This window comes from Xiphophorus maculatus, chromosome 16 (genome assembly GCF_002775205.1).
Source record: "Xiphophorus maculatus strain JP 163 A chromosome 16, X_maculatus-5.0-male, whole genome shotgun sequence".
NCBI lineage: Eukaryota > Metazoa > Chordata > Actinopteri > Cyprinodontiformes > Poeciliidae > Xiphophorus > Xiphophorus maculatus.
Window position 1 is genome coordinate 21,589,888 of NC_036458.1, and position 16,669 is coordinate 21,606,556.

Genomic DNA, 16,669 nt, shown 5'->3' on the forward strand with positions numbered 1-16,669 from the left:
CCTTTCAAGGGGCAGTATTATGGGGCAGTATTGACTAGGTCGTTATAGCTCATAATTATGGGTTTATCTAAGTCATTTCATTTTAGCTATAGCTGTATGCTAAGAGTCATTGTCCCGATAGGAGATGAACTTCTGCCCTAGTTTCAAATCTTTCATTGAATCAGGGTTTTTTGGTTGTTTTTTATAGGATTGCCCAGGATAAAGCTTCATCCATCTTCCCATCAACGTGATGTTGCATGGTACTGCCACCACCATGTGACTTCAGGGTCCAACCGGACCGCCTCTTACATGTCTGACTTGCCTTATATTAGCTGCATCTCACGTTCCCTATAAAAAGTTTTATGTTTAGTCTTCAAATGTGCCTTTAAAAGATTAGCATGAATGTGCGCGTTGATGAGAAACTTACGCTAAAGAATAAATCTGCATCATCTGCAGGAGTAGTTAGATTAGAATAAAAAAATAATAGAAATGAGCTAAATATAATACAAAATATTTCAACACAGTCACCTGCCGCTGTATAATTTTTAAATATTTGTGTGGGAGCAGAGCTCTGAGTCACCCTTAGTGTAACACTTTATAAAACAAAGGTTTATTTTTTTTAGTCTTCATATAAACACACCCAAAGTCTGCTTAGTTTCAGTTTGGCTGTATCCGCTCTGAAAACGCATCATGAGCTCAAAAAAATAAATATCATTTTGACTAATGTCAGCAGGGAAACGAAGAAGAAGAAGAAGAAGAAAAAAATAAAACCGATACCGTACATGAAGCAATTGTGCGTCAAAGACTGTTTGTGTGAGCTGTGGCTGAGCGGGGGATTTAATGAGATCAATATGAATCAGATAATCTTTGAAACTTGGATTTCACTCTTTTACCTCAAAATGCAGACGCGTCCTTCCAACAACACATCTCGGTTTTTCCTACACGATCCTTTCAGAATGACGACGGCTGCATACGAGTTATTATTCGAGGGAAGCGTGTCATTCGATTCGTTAAAATTCAAGTTTCTAAGGAAGCTTGAATTGGCTTCCTGAGAACGGCAGGAAGAGAATTCAAGACGTCTCATTATTATGAGATACTGTCTCAAAATAAACATGCAATGATGTTTATTTTCCTCATCAGAGTGGCTGAAATAGGCTTCCGTATGTACTGTATGTCAGATTAAATTGCCAAAACAAAAAAAGGAGTTACATGTTGGACCTCAGTTATAATGTCCAGTGACGAGGGCTAAGACAGAACAATTAGAAACACGAACGATCTGTGAGTCTTTGTGTTTTGTTGTAACTTGGTTTTATATTTGAATTACATTGTTGTTGTTGCTGCGGTTTATTTTTCTTTAATGGTGGTCCACACAGAGTTTAGTCATTTTTGTAGACTCCGTGGCTCTTTCTCATGTTTTGTTCTTTGCAAACTGGTTTTGTGGCTTGATTTTTATATATTTTTTCCCCTCTGTGATCATTTTGGTGTCCATCACTTTCCCTCAGGTCTTCATTTAAGTTTCCCGTTCTCCTGCCTCGTCTCACACAGTACTCATGTCATTCAGTCGCCCCCCGCCCCAGTCGCTAAAAGCCGCCCAAAGAAGCCTGCTCTCTCATCACCTGTCCCCGCAAATGACTTTTTACCAAAGAAACACCGGAAGACGTATCAAGCACCATAACAGACGTGACTGTATTTTCCTTCTGCTGTCGTGGGGCGTTGGACCAGCGTCCTTCTCTTACAGGACGGGAACAGAAAGCCTTTCTCCTAATCCGTCTTACATTTTTCTGGACATTCTGTGAATTCTTGAGGAGCCTCTTGCAGGAAACTTTGGCCTGTTTGGGTTTTCTCATGCAGAAACGTTCTCACTTGAGCTTTCTTCGATACGTATGATGTGGAGCGATCACAAGAGCTCCTTTGTTTTGTTGAATCTCAGGAACTTAAGTCATAGAAAATCACTCCCCAAGGTCACGGCTATAGAAGAAAGGAGGAAAGATCCCAGTTGACCGGACGTTATATTCAGTTTCTTTTTTTTTTTTTTTTTTTTGATTGATAAACATTAAACTCTCTTAACCCTCCCAAACCAACAAGTCAACACCAGATCCTCTATCATTCCTAACCTGCTCTATGTGTGCAACTTACCTACTATCACTTGCATAATTTGTACTTAGCTGACATCATGCCAGTGTTATTATTGGCACTTTAACCTTACAGGAGTGGTGAACTACAAAAAAATAAAACATTGGGGAAATATTCAGTTGCATATTATTTCATTTACTTGAAACTAACATTAGCTGATAAACACGAAAGTTACAGTAGAGAAGTTAACAAGTTTTATATCTTATATTAAACATTAACAGCGGCAGCAGCAAACAGCAGGGAGATCAATCTATTATTTGTTTACCACCTTATGAAATAATATAGAAAATGTTTTTTCTGTGTGTAATAGCACTTCGTTTGTATTATTCAATTTTATTTTAAACATATATAAATGCTTTTTTTTTATCATGCTAACTTGAAGCTCTTGGGGGCCCCCTGGTGTTGTGGAGGCCCTGGGCAACTTCTCAACTCACATAGTGCCTTGGGCCGGCTCTGGGTGTATTTTGTAATTGAAGGAAGCTCTCCTCTCCCTCTACTTGCTAGGAAAGTCAATCCTCTTAAACCTCTTAAAATTCTTGGAAATGCTATTTATGTGCCCTTCTGCTGTCTCAGTCTCTCACCTGGCTCATGTTGTAAGAAAAGATAGTGTTATTGCTAACTGTGGGGTTCTGGCTTTGCAGCCTTTCAGTGCTTTGATGCCTCTCCACACGTCGGAGGCCTCTTTGTTTTAATATTCCTCCTCGGGGTTCCAGCTTCCCCCATCCTCTGGCCTTCTCCGTTACCCTTTAATACACCGGCTCTCTGTGGGCTAGTTAGCGGGAGCTGCTTGTGCGCCTTTTATGTTACGAACATCTGCCGGTGCCTCGCAAAGGCATTCACACCGCTCGAACCTTGTCACGTTACAGGCAGAAAATTCAATGTGTCTGGTATTAGACGTGATGGATCAGTGTAATAATTACAAGTAAAAGATCTGCACACTCATTCAGATCCCAATACTCTGATAATCCCACACAGAATTCATTGCAAACAACCGCTGTTAGAAACCTACAGCTCCGAGTAGGGCGCCAAACAATCAAACTTATTCAGCCTGATTCTTAGTGACCCTCTAAGACCTCAACTTTCAAAGACACATAAAGACAATTACAAAGTCAGCCTTTTACCACCACAAGAACACTTCCAGTATTAAAAGACTAACATTAAAAGCGAGATCTAGACAAACTCATCCATGCATTGATTACTGCAGCAGTGTCTCCACGGGTCTGCCTGCAAAATCAATCCTCCAGCTGCAGCTGATCCAGGACGGATTCCCACTAAAACCAGTTGGATGGAGCACATCGCCCCAGTTCTACAATCCCTACACTGGCTCCCTGTAGCTCAGAGAACAGACTTTAGGATATTGTTGTTAGCTCATGAATCACTGAACATCTTAGCACCACAATACATTAAAGATCTGCTGTTGCCATAGCAACCTTCCAGAACCTCTCAGGTCTTGTGGTTCTGCTCTGCATCCCCAGAACCAGAACCGAACGCGGAGAAGCAGCATTCGGCTTCTTTTCTCCTCCGATTTGAAAGAAGCTTCTAGAAAACTGCCAGAGTATCGACTTCATTTAAATCCAGACTAAAAGCTCAACTGGTTAGTTTCCTCTGAATAGCAGCAAGTGGAAACTATCATCAGCACATCTGATGTGTATTAGTTTGATGACGTCATTTCATTGTTTCATAATTGGTGATTATAATGTTTTTATGATAAAGCACTTTGTTGCTGAAATGTCCTATCAAACCTGACTAAAAAATATTAGGGCTACGAATATTTTTGTACGGCCCTGGATCTGCTCATCTCCACTCACCGTCTCTTTACTTTTGACTTTTTCAAAAAAATATCCATCAGCATTTACAAACGTGTGACTGGCACCTCGGCTTCGCATTCCAGGAACATTTTGGACACGCATCTGAGGAGCTGTTAAAGCACCGTGTGGGAACCCTCCATGCCTCTCTGTGGCCTGTATACAGGCTCATCTGATAAAATCATGGGACAACTTTGGACTGAAAACAAGGAGCCTAATACAAGCTGCTAAACCGTGAGGGCGTCTGTTTGTTTTGGTTTTCTACGGATGAGCCCTAAAAAGGGCAGCATGCGAAGGAGGCCCCTGAGGACAAATAGACCCCAGTTCAGCAGAAACACCTTTTGGCCAGACAAGCACTGCTTAAAGAAAAAAGTATAAAAAAATAAAGGGTCTCTTGGAAATCCTCTCCTGCTGACCCACATAGCCACGCAGCAGAGTGGGACAGAAGGATTCAGAAGGTTTTAATTCCTGAATCCTCGATTTTTGGGGCATTTCAAAGTCAGAAACGTTTTTGCAGCCGCCCCCGCTATCTTATACAAACGCCTCCAGGCAATGATTGTTTTATAAAACCCGAGGAGCATGACATTCATAATATTTACACACAAAAAAAATCTGCTCTAGAAATGTGATAATTATGAGGTTCTCAGTCATTTTCTCTCTCTCTCTCTCTCTCCTGCGGTTGTGTTTCCGGCAGGTATGCAGAGAATGGCTTCTATAAACCAAGAGCAGCCGATCTGGACTCTTACGTCTAACTGGGAGCGCTGACGTTTCTATGGACACGCAGCGAGAAGAAATGCAGTCAAAAAAGAAAGAAAGAAAAAAAAGGATTCTGCAGGGTCTGGTTTCTTATCGAAGCCCAAATTTTTGGTTCTCCCTTAAATTTTTTACCAGGTTCATGGAAACACCAGAGGCTAATATAATGAAAAAGTATTAGCCCCATTATATATTTCTGTTTTGCTTTTTAACACACATAAATGCTTAAAATCAAACAAATTGTAATATCAGACAAAAGGAACAAGAGTAGATGCGTTACTCTTGGAATGACGATCAACGCCATTCCTTTGGAAAGTAGAGTTCTTTTTTTTCCCAGCTACACCTGAACCATAGAAATCACTCAATCAGAAACTCTCTGACAACATGAAGTAGGCTATAAAAAAGATCTCAATATTGCAACATCGTGTAAAGATATTCAAGAACAGATGAAAAACAGAGTCGAAACGACTCAGTTTCACGTAAAACATCGTCTTAAGAACTGATTGTTGGAAAGCCAAAAATGACAACATTGGTTGTACGCAAACATAGATAGAATTGAAAGTTGTTTTATGCATTTCTTATTCCATAGTGTTATTCTATGGAGTGTTTTTTAGCCACTGTGTTTATATCTGTGCTTTAACGTCAACTCATCAATGAGACTAGAGATGGAAACTCACCACCTGGCTATTATCTCAAGTATTTACAAGTGACTGTTCACTAATATGCAAAAAAAAAAAAAATTTGAACTTGAACAGAGCAATGTTCAATCTTACCAGGAGTGGCGATGGCCTAGTAAAGTTACCTCAAGAGTTCATTGATGAGTCATGCAGGAGGAATCGCCCCCGTTGGGTGTTAGTTTTACGCCAGATGTGGGAGGACACACACCTCCTGAACATCTGCAGTTTTTTCCTCTCTAGTCTGCAAAATGTTTTCCCAATTCTCTTGTCAGTCATCAAGATGTTTTTTTTCCCTTTGAAAATGTGAGACAGGCCTTGCATTCTTTCTAAAAACCAACGCTTTTTGTTTGCTTTGGACTCTCCCATGGAGGCCATTTTTGTCTCTTTCTTATTGTCAAATAACAAACTCTGACTTTAACTGAGACAAGTGAGGCTTGAAGAGCCGTGGATGTTGTTCTGGGGTTTTTTCTGACCCCACTGATGTCCTCTTGGGTTACGTTTCAAGGGAATTTTTATTGGTGCATGATGGCTCTCACCGTGGTTCACCGGAGTCCAGGGGCGGGTCGGCCATCGGGAGGTTGGGGAGGTTTCCCAAATGTGTCTTATTTTTATTATTTACCCGCAAAAATAAAGCGCATCAGTTTTATTCACACCTTTCGTGAGTTTGGGGGCTTGTCCGGTGGCCTCCTTCTCCCGGATCTCCAGCACCGCTTCTTCAGCTCTGGAGCCGCGGATATACAGAAAGCTCAGCGATGCGTCGTCAAAGTGGGCCAAACTGGGAACAATGGTCAGCCAGATGAGGGAACTCGGGTTCACGCTGACGACCAAGACCACCCGAAAGAGAATCAAGCCTGTTTAGGCAGTTCTTTATTCTCCACGCTAACGGAAGGTAAAGGGCAAATCAGCTCATCGAGATTTGAAAAAGGAGCAATAAAGAGGAGCTGGTTAAATTAACCAACATTCCATAAAGAAAGTAGAAAGGAGGCTGGAAAAAAAAAGAAAAAAAGAAAAAGGACTCCAAATCATGTTTTGTTTGGTCCCCGCTGCCCTTTTTAGGGATTTGTTTACTATTTTTGGATTTATTAGAGAAAGCTTAAGAAAACATCCATTACAAACAAAAATGTAAAAAGTTACCAGTTGCTGCAGAATAAACCTACAGTCATCGACATAGAAACCCTTAAAAGGAGTTTTTTTTATAAAAAAAAAAGAAAGGAAAACAAATACAAGCCCATTTGTTGTCGCAGACATTCGAAAAACATAGTTATGCAAGTCCTGATGAATCGTATTCACGTACACTTGCAAATAATCAGCTCTTTTCCCCGTTCCTCAAGGCGGCGGAGGAGGAGTTCCTGTCTCCATCCTAATGGCCAGCTTTATCAACACACCACCCACTCTGCTCCAGGTTTTCTCCCAGGCTGCCCTGATGGGGGGCAGGTGGAGCCCAATCAGACGCCATCTTCCTTTCTGGAGACATCTGGTATGACTCTCTGTTTGAATCATTTCATCCTTGTTTTTTTGTTGTTGTTGTTGTTGTTTGTTTGTTTGTTTTTTCAGGTCTTCCAAATTCATTTCCTGTTACATATTTGAACCCTTATTGTTCGACTGTTGCGTTCATGAAAGGAGCAGAGGACTGGAAAATTCCTGACGATAAGGGGGTGGGGGGGAACAAAACATAAAATCATTTGCGATCGCAGCTGCGTCTCCAGGTTGCAGCAGGCGGAGAGGTGTTTGTAGTGGAGGGAGAACAGAGCCGGTTCACATCTGGACGCTGACCGCAGAACATGCTCGAGGCTGCTGGGGCCAGAACGGCAGGCAAGTCGTTTGTTCTGGAGCAACTCTGGGTCTTTTTAAACAAAACGACAACAACAACAACAGCAACAACACAAAAAAAAACAGCACCGCTTTTTAAGCTAAATTTGATGCCACAAAGAAGAAACGTGATCAAGGGACTCAATCGACACTGCAAAAACGGAAAATCTCACCAGGCATTTTTGGTCTAGTTTATGGTGCAAATACACTTGAAATAAGACAAAACTTAGTTTTGCTAATTGTAGCTTGTAAGCTACAATTAGCTTTTCAGCGAGATGCAGCTTGTTTCAAGTGAATATATTGATGAAGACGTATCGGTTCCACTGGTAGATTATTTCACTTATAGCAAGATATTTTCCTATGTCTGTCAGTGGAACTAGAACGTTTCCACCAATATTAAGGAATTATTGACTTAAAACAAGCTCCTATAACTAGTTACTTGTAAGTTAGCTTTGTCTTAATTGAAGTGTATTTGCACCGGAATCTAGACCAAAAATATGTGAGTGTGTGCTATTGCAGTGCAGTGTTGATTGCTTTGGCTTGGGTCACTAGAAGGTTATAACACATTATTTTGCTGGTGAATTTTTTAAAAACAAAGTTCACATTTAATTGGACAGGATGAAAAGTCAGTGATGTATGTCTAAAAAAAGAGAGAGCCAAATTGTCGTGAGGCTGCATTTCTTCCCTACATCTGAACCTTCACAGGACAGCTGTATTTTACTGATATTTTCATATCAGTTGTCTTAAATATATACAGTATATAAAAAAGTAGAATAGCAAAAGATATGAAACTCAATAAAACACAAGAGGTGGAACAGTGAGGCATAAAGCTATTAAAAATTAAACGATTTCGCCTCAAGGCCTAAAGCAATTCAAGATTTCCATGTCTTTTGTCATACATACGTTCCAGTTTGTTTTCTTTTGTAAAATAGTAATAAAAAATGAACAGAACCATCGATTCCTTTGTAGTTTGTGTTTGTGCCTCGTGCATCTGGTTCTAACTGTTACTGATTAATGACGATTGTTGAGGGAATGCAGCCTGGCTGATCTGTGACTCAGCCTTTACGTGGGTCACGATAATGTTCTTATTTTTAGAACAAGAACGCGAATTCAACTAATTGTTGACATCAGCTAAAATAATCATAATAATAAAAAAATACCAACCACAATCAGACCAAACTAATTTATGTGGCAAACCAAGACACATGTCAGGTTTATATGATGTACGAAAACGTAAAAGCCAAAGATTCACAGCGTCTCACTGTTTCATGTGTTTCCATGCATCACTTCGTAAACATTGTAGCCTTTTTTAAAAGAAGCTAATCATAGCTCAATTTCTTCTCAGCGGTAAGGGTTTATAACTAAAGAGGTGTGATAAGTCTATAATTATCAGAGAGGTGAAGTTAGAGTTAGCCGGGCTTTAAGGACTCATTCAATCAATCAATCAATCAATCAAATTTTATTTGTATAGCACATTTCAGCAGCAAGGCATTTCAAAGTGCTCTACATCATTACAAACACAGAAACACAATGCAACATAGAATCAATAATCAAAACACAGCATTAAGTCCGGTTAAATTTGGAATTGATTACGTTTCAAATACAATCCTAAACAGGTGGGTTTTCAGTTGAGATTTAAAAGAAGTCAGTGTTTCGGCTGCTTTACAGTTTTCTGGAAGTTTGTTCCAAATTTGTGGTGCATAGAAGCTGAAAGCTGCTTCTCCTCGTGTGGTTCTGGTTCTGGGGATTCGTCATTCGTCTCCCTGCCTGGCTTTTCGCTCCACGTAACTCACAAAGTGTCAGCCTGTGGGGAGGAGAATCGGGGCCTTTCAGTGACGGAGACCCCCACAGGCGATGGCAGCGCACTGCAGCTGTGGAGTATAAAAGGGCCGGTCAGCCCCGCAGGAACACCAAACGCGCTCGTGCGGTGCATCCGGGTAAGCTGCCTGTCCGGCGGAGAGCAATGTCTGCCGAGGAGACGCGTCAGGTGAACGGCTTGTTTTACGCCGGGAAAACATCTCTGGAAAACCTGGATTCACTGAGTTCCTGAGCAGCAGCGCTAGTTGTGGCAATTTAAACGGACTTGTCAAACTCCCGTCAGTAGTTCATCTCCATGGATTCTGTTTTTACATGGTAGGTGAAATAACTACTCGGTTTATGTATTTTTTTTAATCCCCCTTTTAAGATTCAAAAAACATGCATTTAATGCTAATGTTCCCAAAGAAAATTGTGTTAAATCCGCATTTTTTAAATGGAACTCCCTTCTTAAACCATTTTCATTCCCAGTTTGTTAAGGTTTTAACGCAAGATGATTTCATTTAAACATGTCACGAGAATGCGTCTTACGCGTGTTACAGCAATATTTTAAAAAAATATATATTCTAATGAAACATTAAAGTAAGAAGTTGTAATATTGAATTCTATTGAGGAAAAACTTAGAAATTGCTCTTGCAATAAAATAGAAATATCTTTTACTTGACGCTGCGGACTGAATTTTATTTTATCGCCATACTAGTGTCAATGCAGTTCGTTGCTGCATTTTAATGGAATGTGCTTTGTGCTCGGCAGCATAAGCTGTCGGGACTTGTTCAGGATTCCCTCGTTATGAAGAAAAAAAAAAAACTCGCACAGTGCTCCAAAAACAGATAACTTTTAGTTTTTTGTTTTTGTTTTTGTTTTTTTTAAGCAAATGTCCAAAGTATGCCCATGTGGTTTTGAAGGTTTGGGATACCGTCGACAGGTTCATATAGGGCCAAAAAGGAGAGAGAGAAAAAATTGCTTTAGGTTTTCTGTGAACAAAACAAAATGTTGAAAAGCTGTAAGTGCAGGTGGGAATGCAGAGGGTGGGGAAGTAGTTGGCAATATTTTCAGCTCTGGCCGTGTGTCCTATCCGTCCTGATGGTCGACATTTTCTGACTTTCAACTTCAATGTGGCTTGTGTTTCAAAAGACTGGAAGGTTTTACTGAGGGATTAAAGCTGTTTGCTCTGTAAAAATCAATTTAATGAAGATAAAACCCTACCCTCCCAAAAACTGGTTTCCACAGGCTTCTTAACTCTGCATCGCATAAAGTGGACAAGATAAATCATAACAGTTCTTTCGAGGACATACATTTATATGATTTTTGTTTTCTATGGAGCTAAATTGGGACCATAAAGTTTTTTTTCAGTATTTAGTTTTTATTTTGAAACTAAAATGCTGATTTGAAACTGGAAAAAATATTCAGTTGAAATAAGTTGAAAATGACTTTTCAGTTTCAGGTTTTTGTCCAGTTTCAGAATTGTTTTTCAGTTTCTAAACTTTTTTTTCCCCCAACTTCATAAAATAAATTTTGTTTTGTTTTCAAATCCTTCAGTTTATTTTTCTTTCAGCCTGAATATAAGTTTTAATTTTCAAATATTTTCTTCAATTTGAGAACTTTTTTTTTCAGTTTCAAATTCTTTTTTTTCCACCATGTTCAAAACAAATGTAATAAACTTTATAGCCCCAAGTTAGCTCCATATTTCCCCCCTTTACTCACAGACTTTCAGATCATATTCCTATTTTGAATGTATTTTTTTGTATTCTGTACAGCTGCAGTAAACATTAAGTAATAGCTGGCTTTCAGGGAAATTTGCCAACAATAAAACGTTTAGTTTGCATTCACTCCGCGGGAGCTTAGCGAACTCAAACACCTAATGCTTCAGAATCGGTGTCAAAATCTGTGAAAACCCACTTGTCCACTGTAGTGTTTGCTAATGAATGTAGATCAGCTCAGTTCTTGTCCCTTCCTGTGATGTCATTGACCACAAGCCAACCAGCAGTAGTGTTTGTTCAGTAAGTTTTTGAAAAGCTTTGTATTTTGTGACACCCTACACTGGAAATCAGTACTTTATCTCCCAGTTGGATTTTATTGTTAATGAACATTTGTTATTGAAAATAGATTATAGTACAGGGTAGTATCTTTTTTATTTTTAAATATTCATTGATTGAATGAATTCTAACTGATTGAATAACTGTAGTACTGAATAACTGATTCTGATCAGTTATTCAGTACTTGAGTTACCTTTTTTACCAAATACTGTTTTACTCTTGCAGTGTCATGTATGGGTACTTTTTACTTTTACTTGAGTAAAAATATGTTGAAGTATTGCCACTCTTACTTGAATACAATTTTTGGCAGTTCTACCAGCCTTTGGGTGCAGACTAATCCGATCTGTGTAGACAAAAACAAGGAAGACTTGCCTTGATACCCTACAACATCCAGTGACTCTAATCACGCTAACGCTTCATCTTTCTCCCTTGTCAGTGTTGCTTCACCTAAAGGAACCACATGAAACCCGGAACCCAGCTGTTATGGAGATTAAACCGGACTCCAACTCTTCAGACTTCAACTCCAACATCAACAGCAGCACCATGGCACCCGAAGTGGACTGCCCGCATAACAGCGTTCCTTCGAACCCCATCATTGCGAGCCTCACGATGACTCTAGGCATCCTGTTCAACGTGGTGGCCCTCATCATTCTCATCAAGGCCTACACCCGCTTCCGCCGGCGGTCCAAGGCGACCTTCCTGCTCTTCGCCAGCTCCCTCGTGGTCACGGACCTCACGGGACACGTGGTCTCCGGGGGACTGGTGCTGAGGAGATACACTACGGCCAATCTGACGTCCCTGGATGGTCCGAGAGATCCAGACAGCCCTTGTCAGTTTCTGGGAGGGTGCCTGGTGTTCTTCGGGCTGTGCCCGCTCTTCCTGGGCTGTGCGATGGCTGCAGAGCGATGCCTCGGCGTCACCAAACCTCTGCTGCACGCCCGGCTGGTGACAACAGCGCGGACCAAAATAGCCCTGTCTATGATCTGGTTCTTGGCTCTATGCGTGGCCCTGCTGCCCGTTTTCCAACTAGGGGACTACACTTACCAGTACCCGGGTACTTGGTGCTTTATTAAAGTGATGGACACAAATGCCAAAGATCTGACCTTTGTGACGCTGTTCTCTGGACTGGCTTTGAGCTCTCTTGCACTGGCCTTTATCTGCAACACCATCAGTGGGATGACGCTCATTAGAGCGCGGCTAAAGAAGAATTCCTATTCCCAGAGGTTCTCTGCTAGATCTCATGACACTGAGATGGTGGTCCAGCTGGTTGGCATCATGGTCACCTCCTGCATCTGCTGGAGCCCTCTGCTGGTGAGTCTCAAATGGAATGGAAGCTCAAATTATAATCAAGTCAAACCATTAATAAGCTGGTCATTATTAAAAATAGAATTGAAAAATTCTATCTTTTTTTCTACAATTTCTACAAAATTGTTGTTCCTGAATAACGCTGTTAAATTTTTGGATTTTTTTAAATATTTCAGATTGGTGAAATTGAACTTTATGTTGATTCATGAAATACTGCTTTATTTTAATCAAATGCAAAAAGGACTTTAAAAACTTGGAAATAAAATTGCTAATTTAAATTTCCAAAAATTTGAATATTAAATACAAAATTTGAAAGTGTTTTCCTTATAGCACAAATCTATCACTCTTTCATATGTGTTTATATTACTCAAATGAGACTTTATATGTTTGGTTTAACATAAAATCTAACATCATAATTTATACATTAAATTCGTCTATATGAAGTTTTTCTAAAACAGGAAAACAAAAGTTATTGGTTTAAAATAGAAAATATATAGAAAATATGCATACCCCCCCCCCCCAATTTTACATGTAAAGAGGAAATGTAATCAATAAAGTTATATTTTCACAAGGTAATGACAATAAGGGTTTTATAACATGAACATTGTATAGATCAGTGTTCTACAATGACCTGTTATAATTTTAGGTAAAGATCTTCTACAAGAATTTTTTTTGTAATATTTTTTAGAAACCACCATTTTATTCCTATTTTTTTTAATAAATAAAATCCAAAAAGAGAAAGAAGCAGAAACAAGTGTGTTAGTGTCAGTCCAAACTGTTCTTGAGTAAAATCTGATAACAAGTCTGGATATAAACAGTTAGGCCGATAACATTGTTGTATTTCTCATCTGCTATTGCTTGTAATCTCAGTTTTTAGAAATTAGTTTCTCAACTCCTAAGATAATTTTGCTGCAAAGTAGGGCTGTTGTAAACGAATATTTTAGTAATCGAGTAATCTATCGATTATTCTTACGATTAATCGAGTAATCGGATAAAAAAAATTTATAAAATAAACTATTGGCAAATCTGCAATAACACCAGTTAGTCCAGATCAGTCCAATATCTCCTTTTTGAGCATCCCTAACAGTTAAATGTTTGTAGTTTAGAAAGTTTACTTGTAACAGTAGTTTGCTTTAACCTGAAGAAAAGTTATACTAAGATATTAAATTATATTCAAATAATAAAGTGGCAGGCTCACAAATATGCTTATAAAAATGTCTATACTCCAGCTTTTAGTTTATGTATTTATCTTCAGTGAGTAATACACATACACGTAAAAGAACTAAGTAAACAACTCATTTAACTCTAACATTTTATTGATAATAACGCAATTTTGAGGATGCTTTAATTAAAAGCATTATTTTTAACCATCACAGAAAAATCTAAATGCAGTGAAATGTTTTTTTTATGTATTGGACAACAGAATGTAATCTATATGTTAGGAAAAAAATAAACTTACTCAAAATGTAAAGGTTTGAGTTTGTACAGAGTTCTGCAGCCTTAACTAGTCATGATAAAATGCAAAAATGTTGCTATTTTTATTAAAACGATGCTATTATTTATTCTTGATTGCTTAGGTATAAACAAATATAGAATTACTACAAAAAATATTAATCAAAAATTTCTAATTCATACATAACAGTAGCGAGAAGAAAAGACTGTAACTTTTCAGGATGGAAAGACACCAATAAATAAATGCTTTTCAGCTTATGCCTGTAATCTGTTGCTGCGTATTTTTATTAACAAACTTACATTAAGTCCTGCATAATTTCTCTCAGTTCCACCCTCGCATACAATTTACACTACACCCGGTTAAGTAACCGCTATGTTTAGATGTAACGTTAGCAAAATAATGTGCCTCAATTTACATCTATAACATGGCAGATTATCACACAACGTAGTTAGCAAAGAGAACATAAACGTTACCTGTTGGCAACCGTGTATGAGTTGGATGCATGTAGCGGGTGTTTTCTCTTCAGATGCTGCAACATTGATGTCGTGCTGTTGTGGTACGCCAATTCTGCTTTGCAGTGGATGCATTGCGCTGTGTTGTCCTTTCTGTTTAGCCTAAAATGTTCCCAAACTTTTGACATTTTTTGTCGCTTTCGGGGTTCTCCTTCTGAGCATTCTCCGGTTCCCTCCATAGCTACAAACTTAGCACATGTGCTCCAGGCGCTAACGGAAGTGGTAGCGTTGTGCAACACAAAAACCCTCCGGCTAGACCAGTGTGCTGCGTATTTAACAGCATTGCTTATTACAATACAATAAATTTAGCGAAGCTTCGAGGCAGATAAATTTCCTCGAGGATTTTTTGTAATCGAGTTACTCGAGTTACTTGATGAATCGTTTCAGCCCTACTGCAAAGTATGGATTTCCCCAAATACAAAGTATTGTGCATTAGTGATGCATGATGTATCGATATTAACATCGTTCTCAGCTGATGTTAGTCATTTTTTTAACATATCAGTATCAGTTCAATAGGTAACACTTGGCAGATGTTAACAATTGACATTTATATCTATCTTGCTGCTGTTTGTGTTCCATTATGTGAAGGCTTGGCTAGTTGTTTGATCATGTGACAGTAATATTGATGCAGTGCAGGATTGTGGGAAAGCAGAGAAGCATTGTCAGCAGGGTGGCCATTTTACTTTGTCAAAAGGGTAAAGAAATATAAAACATTGGGAAATATTGGTTATTGGATATCGATATCGGCGATATTGGTTTTATAAATTGGGAAGCACCAACATGAAAGTTTGGGCCAGTATTAACATCCGAAATAAACATGATCAACTTCTTTCCCTCCACCTCCAGAATAAACGACAACAGGACAGAAATACATTTCAGTTGTTTATATCAGCCCAATTTTTTTTATCGGACCCATACTGATTTGTTAAAAAATGACTGTCATCAGCCGATACCGATGTTAGTTCCGATGTATTGTGCATCCATAGTGAAAATTTTGACTTTTGACATAATTGAGTGTAAGTTCTAGAAATTACTACTCCAATTCTATAATGTGAAGGCCCTTTTTACAAACAGCTATTATGTGCGTTTTATTGTTCCCAAAGATTCATGAAGAAACTTGAAATTAATTACACAAAATAAAAGTTAACACATTTGAAGGAGAAATGTTAATAAAAAGAATAAATTACACAAAAGAAAAAAATGCTTAAAAGTAAAATCTCTGTTGGCTTGTTCCTTTTATGATGTCATCACATGCATGATGGGGTGAACGCTTGTTTTCGGGAGGGTTGATTTTCTTGTAATAAAATTCAGTTTTACAAAAAATATAGTAAAGAAACTCACACTGATGTTGTTTTACGGTTCAACATCTGTAGTGAGTTCAGGTGATTTTAGAGAAAAACCTTGCGAGTTACTTTAAAAGATTGAGTGTCAACAAGTAAACGGATGCAGAAACACAGAATTACTCATCACTGGGTCTTTTTTCTGTCTTAAGGTCTTTTCGTTGATGTCAGCCGCGCGCTCCTACAGCGAATCCCACCTGGGCGAGGAAGTCACCTGCACTTACAGCAAACTCATGATGACTGGAGTCAGAATGGCCACCTGGAATCAGATCTTGGACCCCTGGGTCTACATCCTGCTGAGACGGGCCATCCTCCGAAAAATCTACCGCATAACCAAAAAGCAGGCCAGCTTCAAGGGGAGCACCTTCCGCTCCGTCCGCTGGGATGTTGGCTCCCTCCAGAAGCCGGACAGTATGCCGGTGAAAAAGACTTAACAGGAGACTAATGAAACGGCCATAAAGTCTGCCTGTCATGGTTTCTCTGTGTACCAAAAAATGGCTAAAATACATAGGTTTTCTATGTATGAGCAAATATACCACGGCAGATGGTTTCCGTGATATAAACTTTGAGTTGTGACTGAGTTTCCTGTCTTCGTAAACAGGAAAGACAGAGCTTCTCGATTCAATGTGCCGAAGTGCAATGTTCAACAAACAAAGAAGATTTCTAAAGATTTGAACACGAGACCACCAGAGTTGGTATTTCCAGTAGCTCAGATGGAGAAGATAAAAATCCCCTGCGTCGGTATTACTACCTATAAATGGTTGGCTAATGAAGATCCCTTCCAGAAACAGAAAGTGATGTCACCAAGACATCTCTCACATTGGCTGTGTTGTAACTCACTAGCAATGATGCTGGTTGTAGTGGCGATTGTTTGTCAAACCAAACATCCAATAAAAGTTCCATCAGCCACTATGAGGCACTGGGGTCCAGATTCTTCACGCAGGCAAAAGAATGTTCACTGTCCAAACTTGTTTTGTTGTTCTGGATGATTTATTTTGTTTCAGCAAAACAATTACAGAGTTCAAACCTTTTCTTGTTTTCAGGCTACTTCG

At 39.1% G+C, this 16,669-nt stretch overlaps 1 protein-coding gene across 1 annotated transcript; it reads left to right on the top strand.

Moving 5' to 3' along the window:
• The first annotated feature begins 9,077 nt into the window (after positions 1-9,077).
• Positions 9,078-16,532, top strand: LOC102229154 (prostaglandin E2 receptor EP1 subtype-like). Its single transcript, XM_014470158.2, has 3 exons — positions 9,078-9,289; positions 11,444-12,318; positions 15,770-16,532. Exons 2-3 carry the CDS (start codon positions 11,491-11,493, stop codon positions 16,049-16,051), a joined length of 1,110 nt encoding a protein of 369 aa, XP_014325644.1. The 5' UTR covers positions 9,078-9,289; positions 11,444-11,490; the 3' UTR covers positions 16,052-16,532.
• Positions 16,533-16,669: the final 137 nt, after the last annotated feature.

What these genes read in the sequence shown, in the direction of transcription:
- LOC102229154 (XM_014470158.2), top strand. Translation starts at nt 11,491, where the DNA reads ATGGAGATTAAACCGGACTCCAACTCTTCAGACTTCAACTCCAACATC. An exon ending in TCTGCTGGAGCCCTCTGCTG is followed by an intron (nt 12,319 to 15,769) that starts GTGAGTCTCAAA and finishes TTCTGTCTTAAG; the next exon opens with GTCTTTTCGTTGATGTCAGC.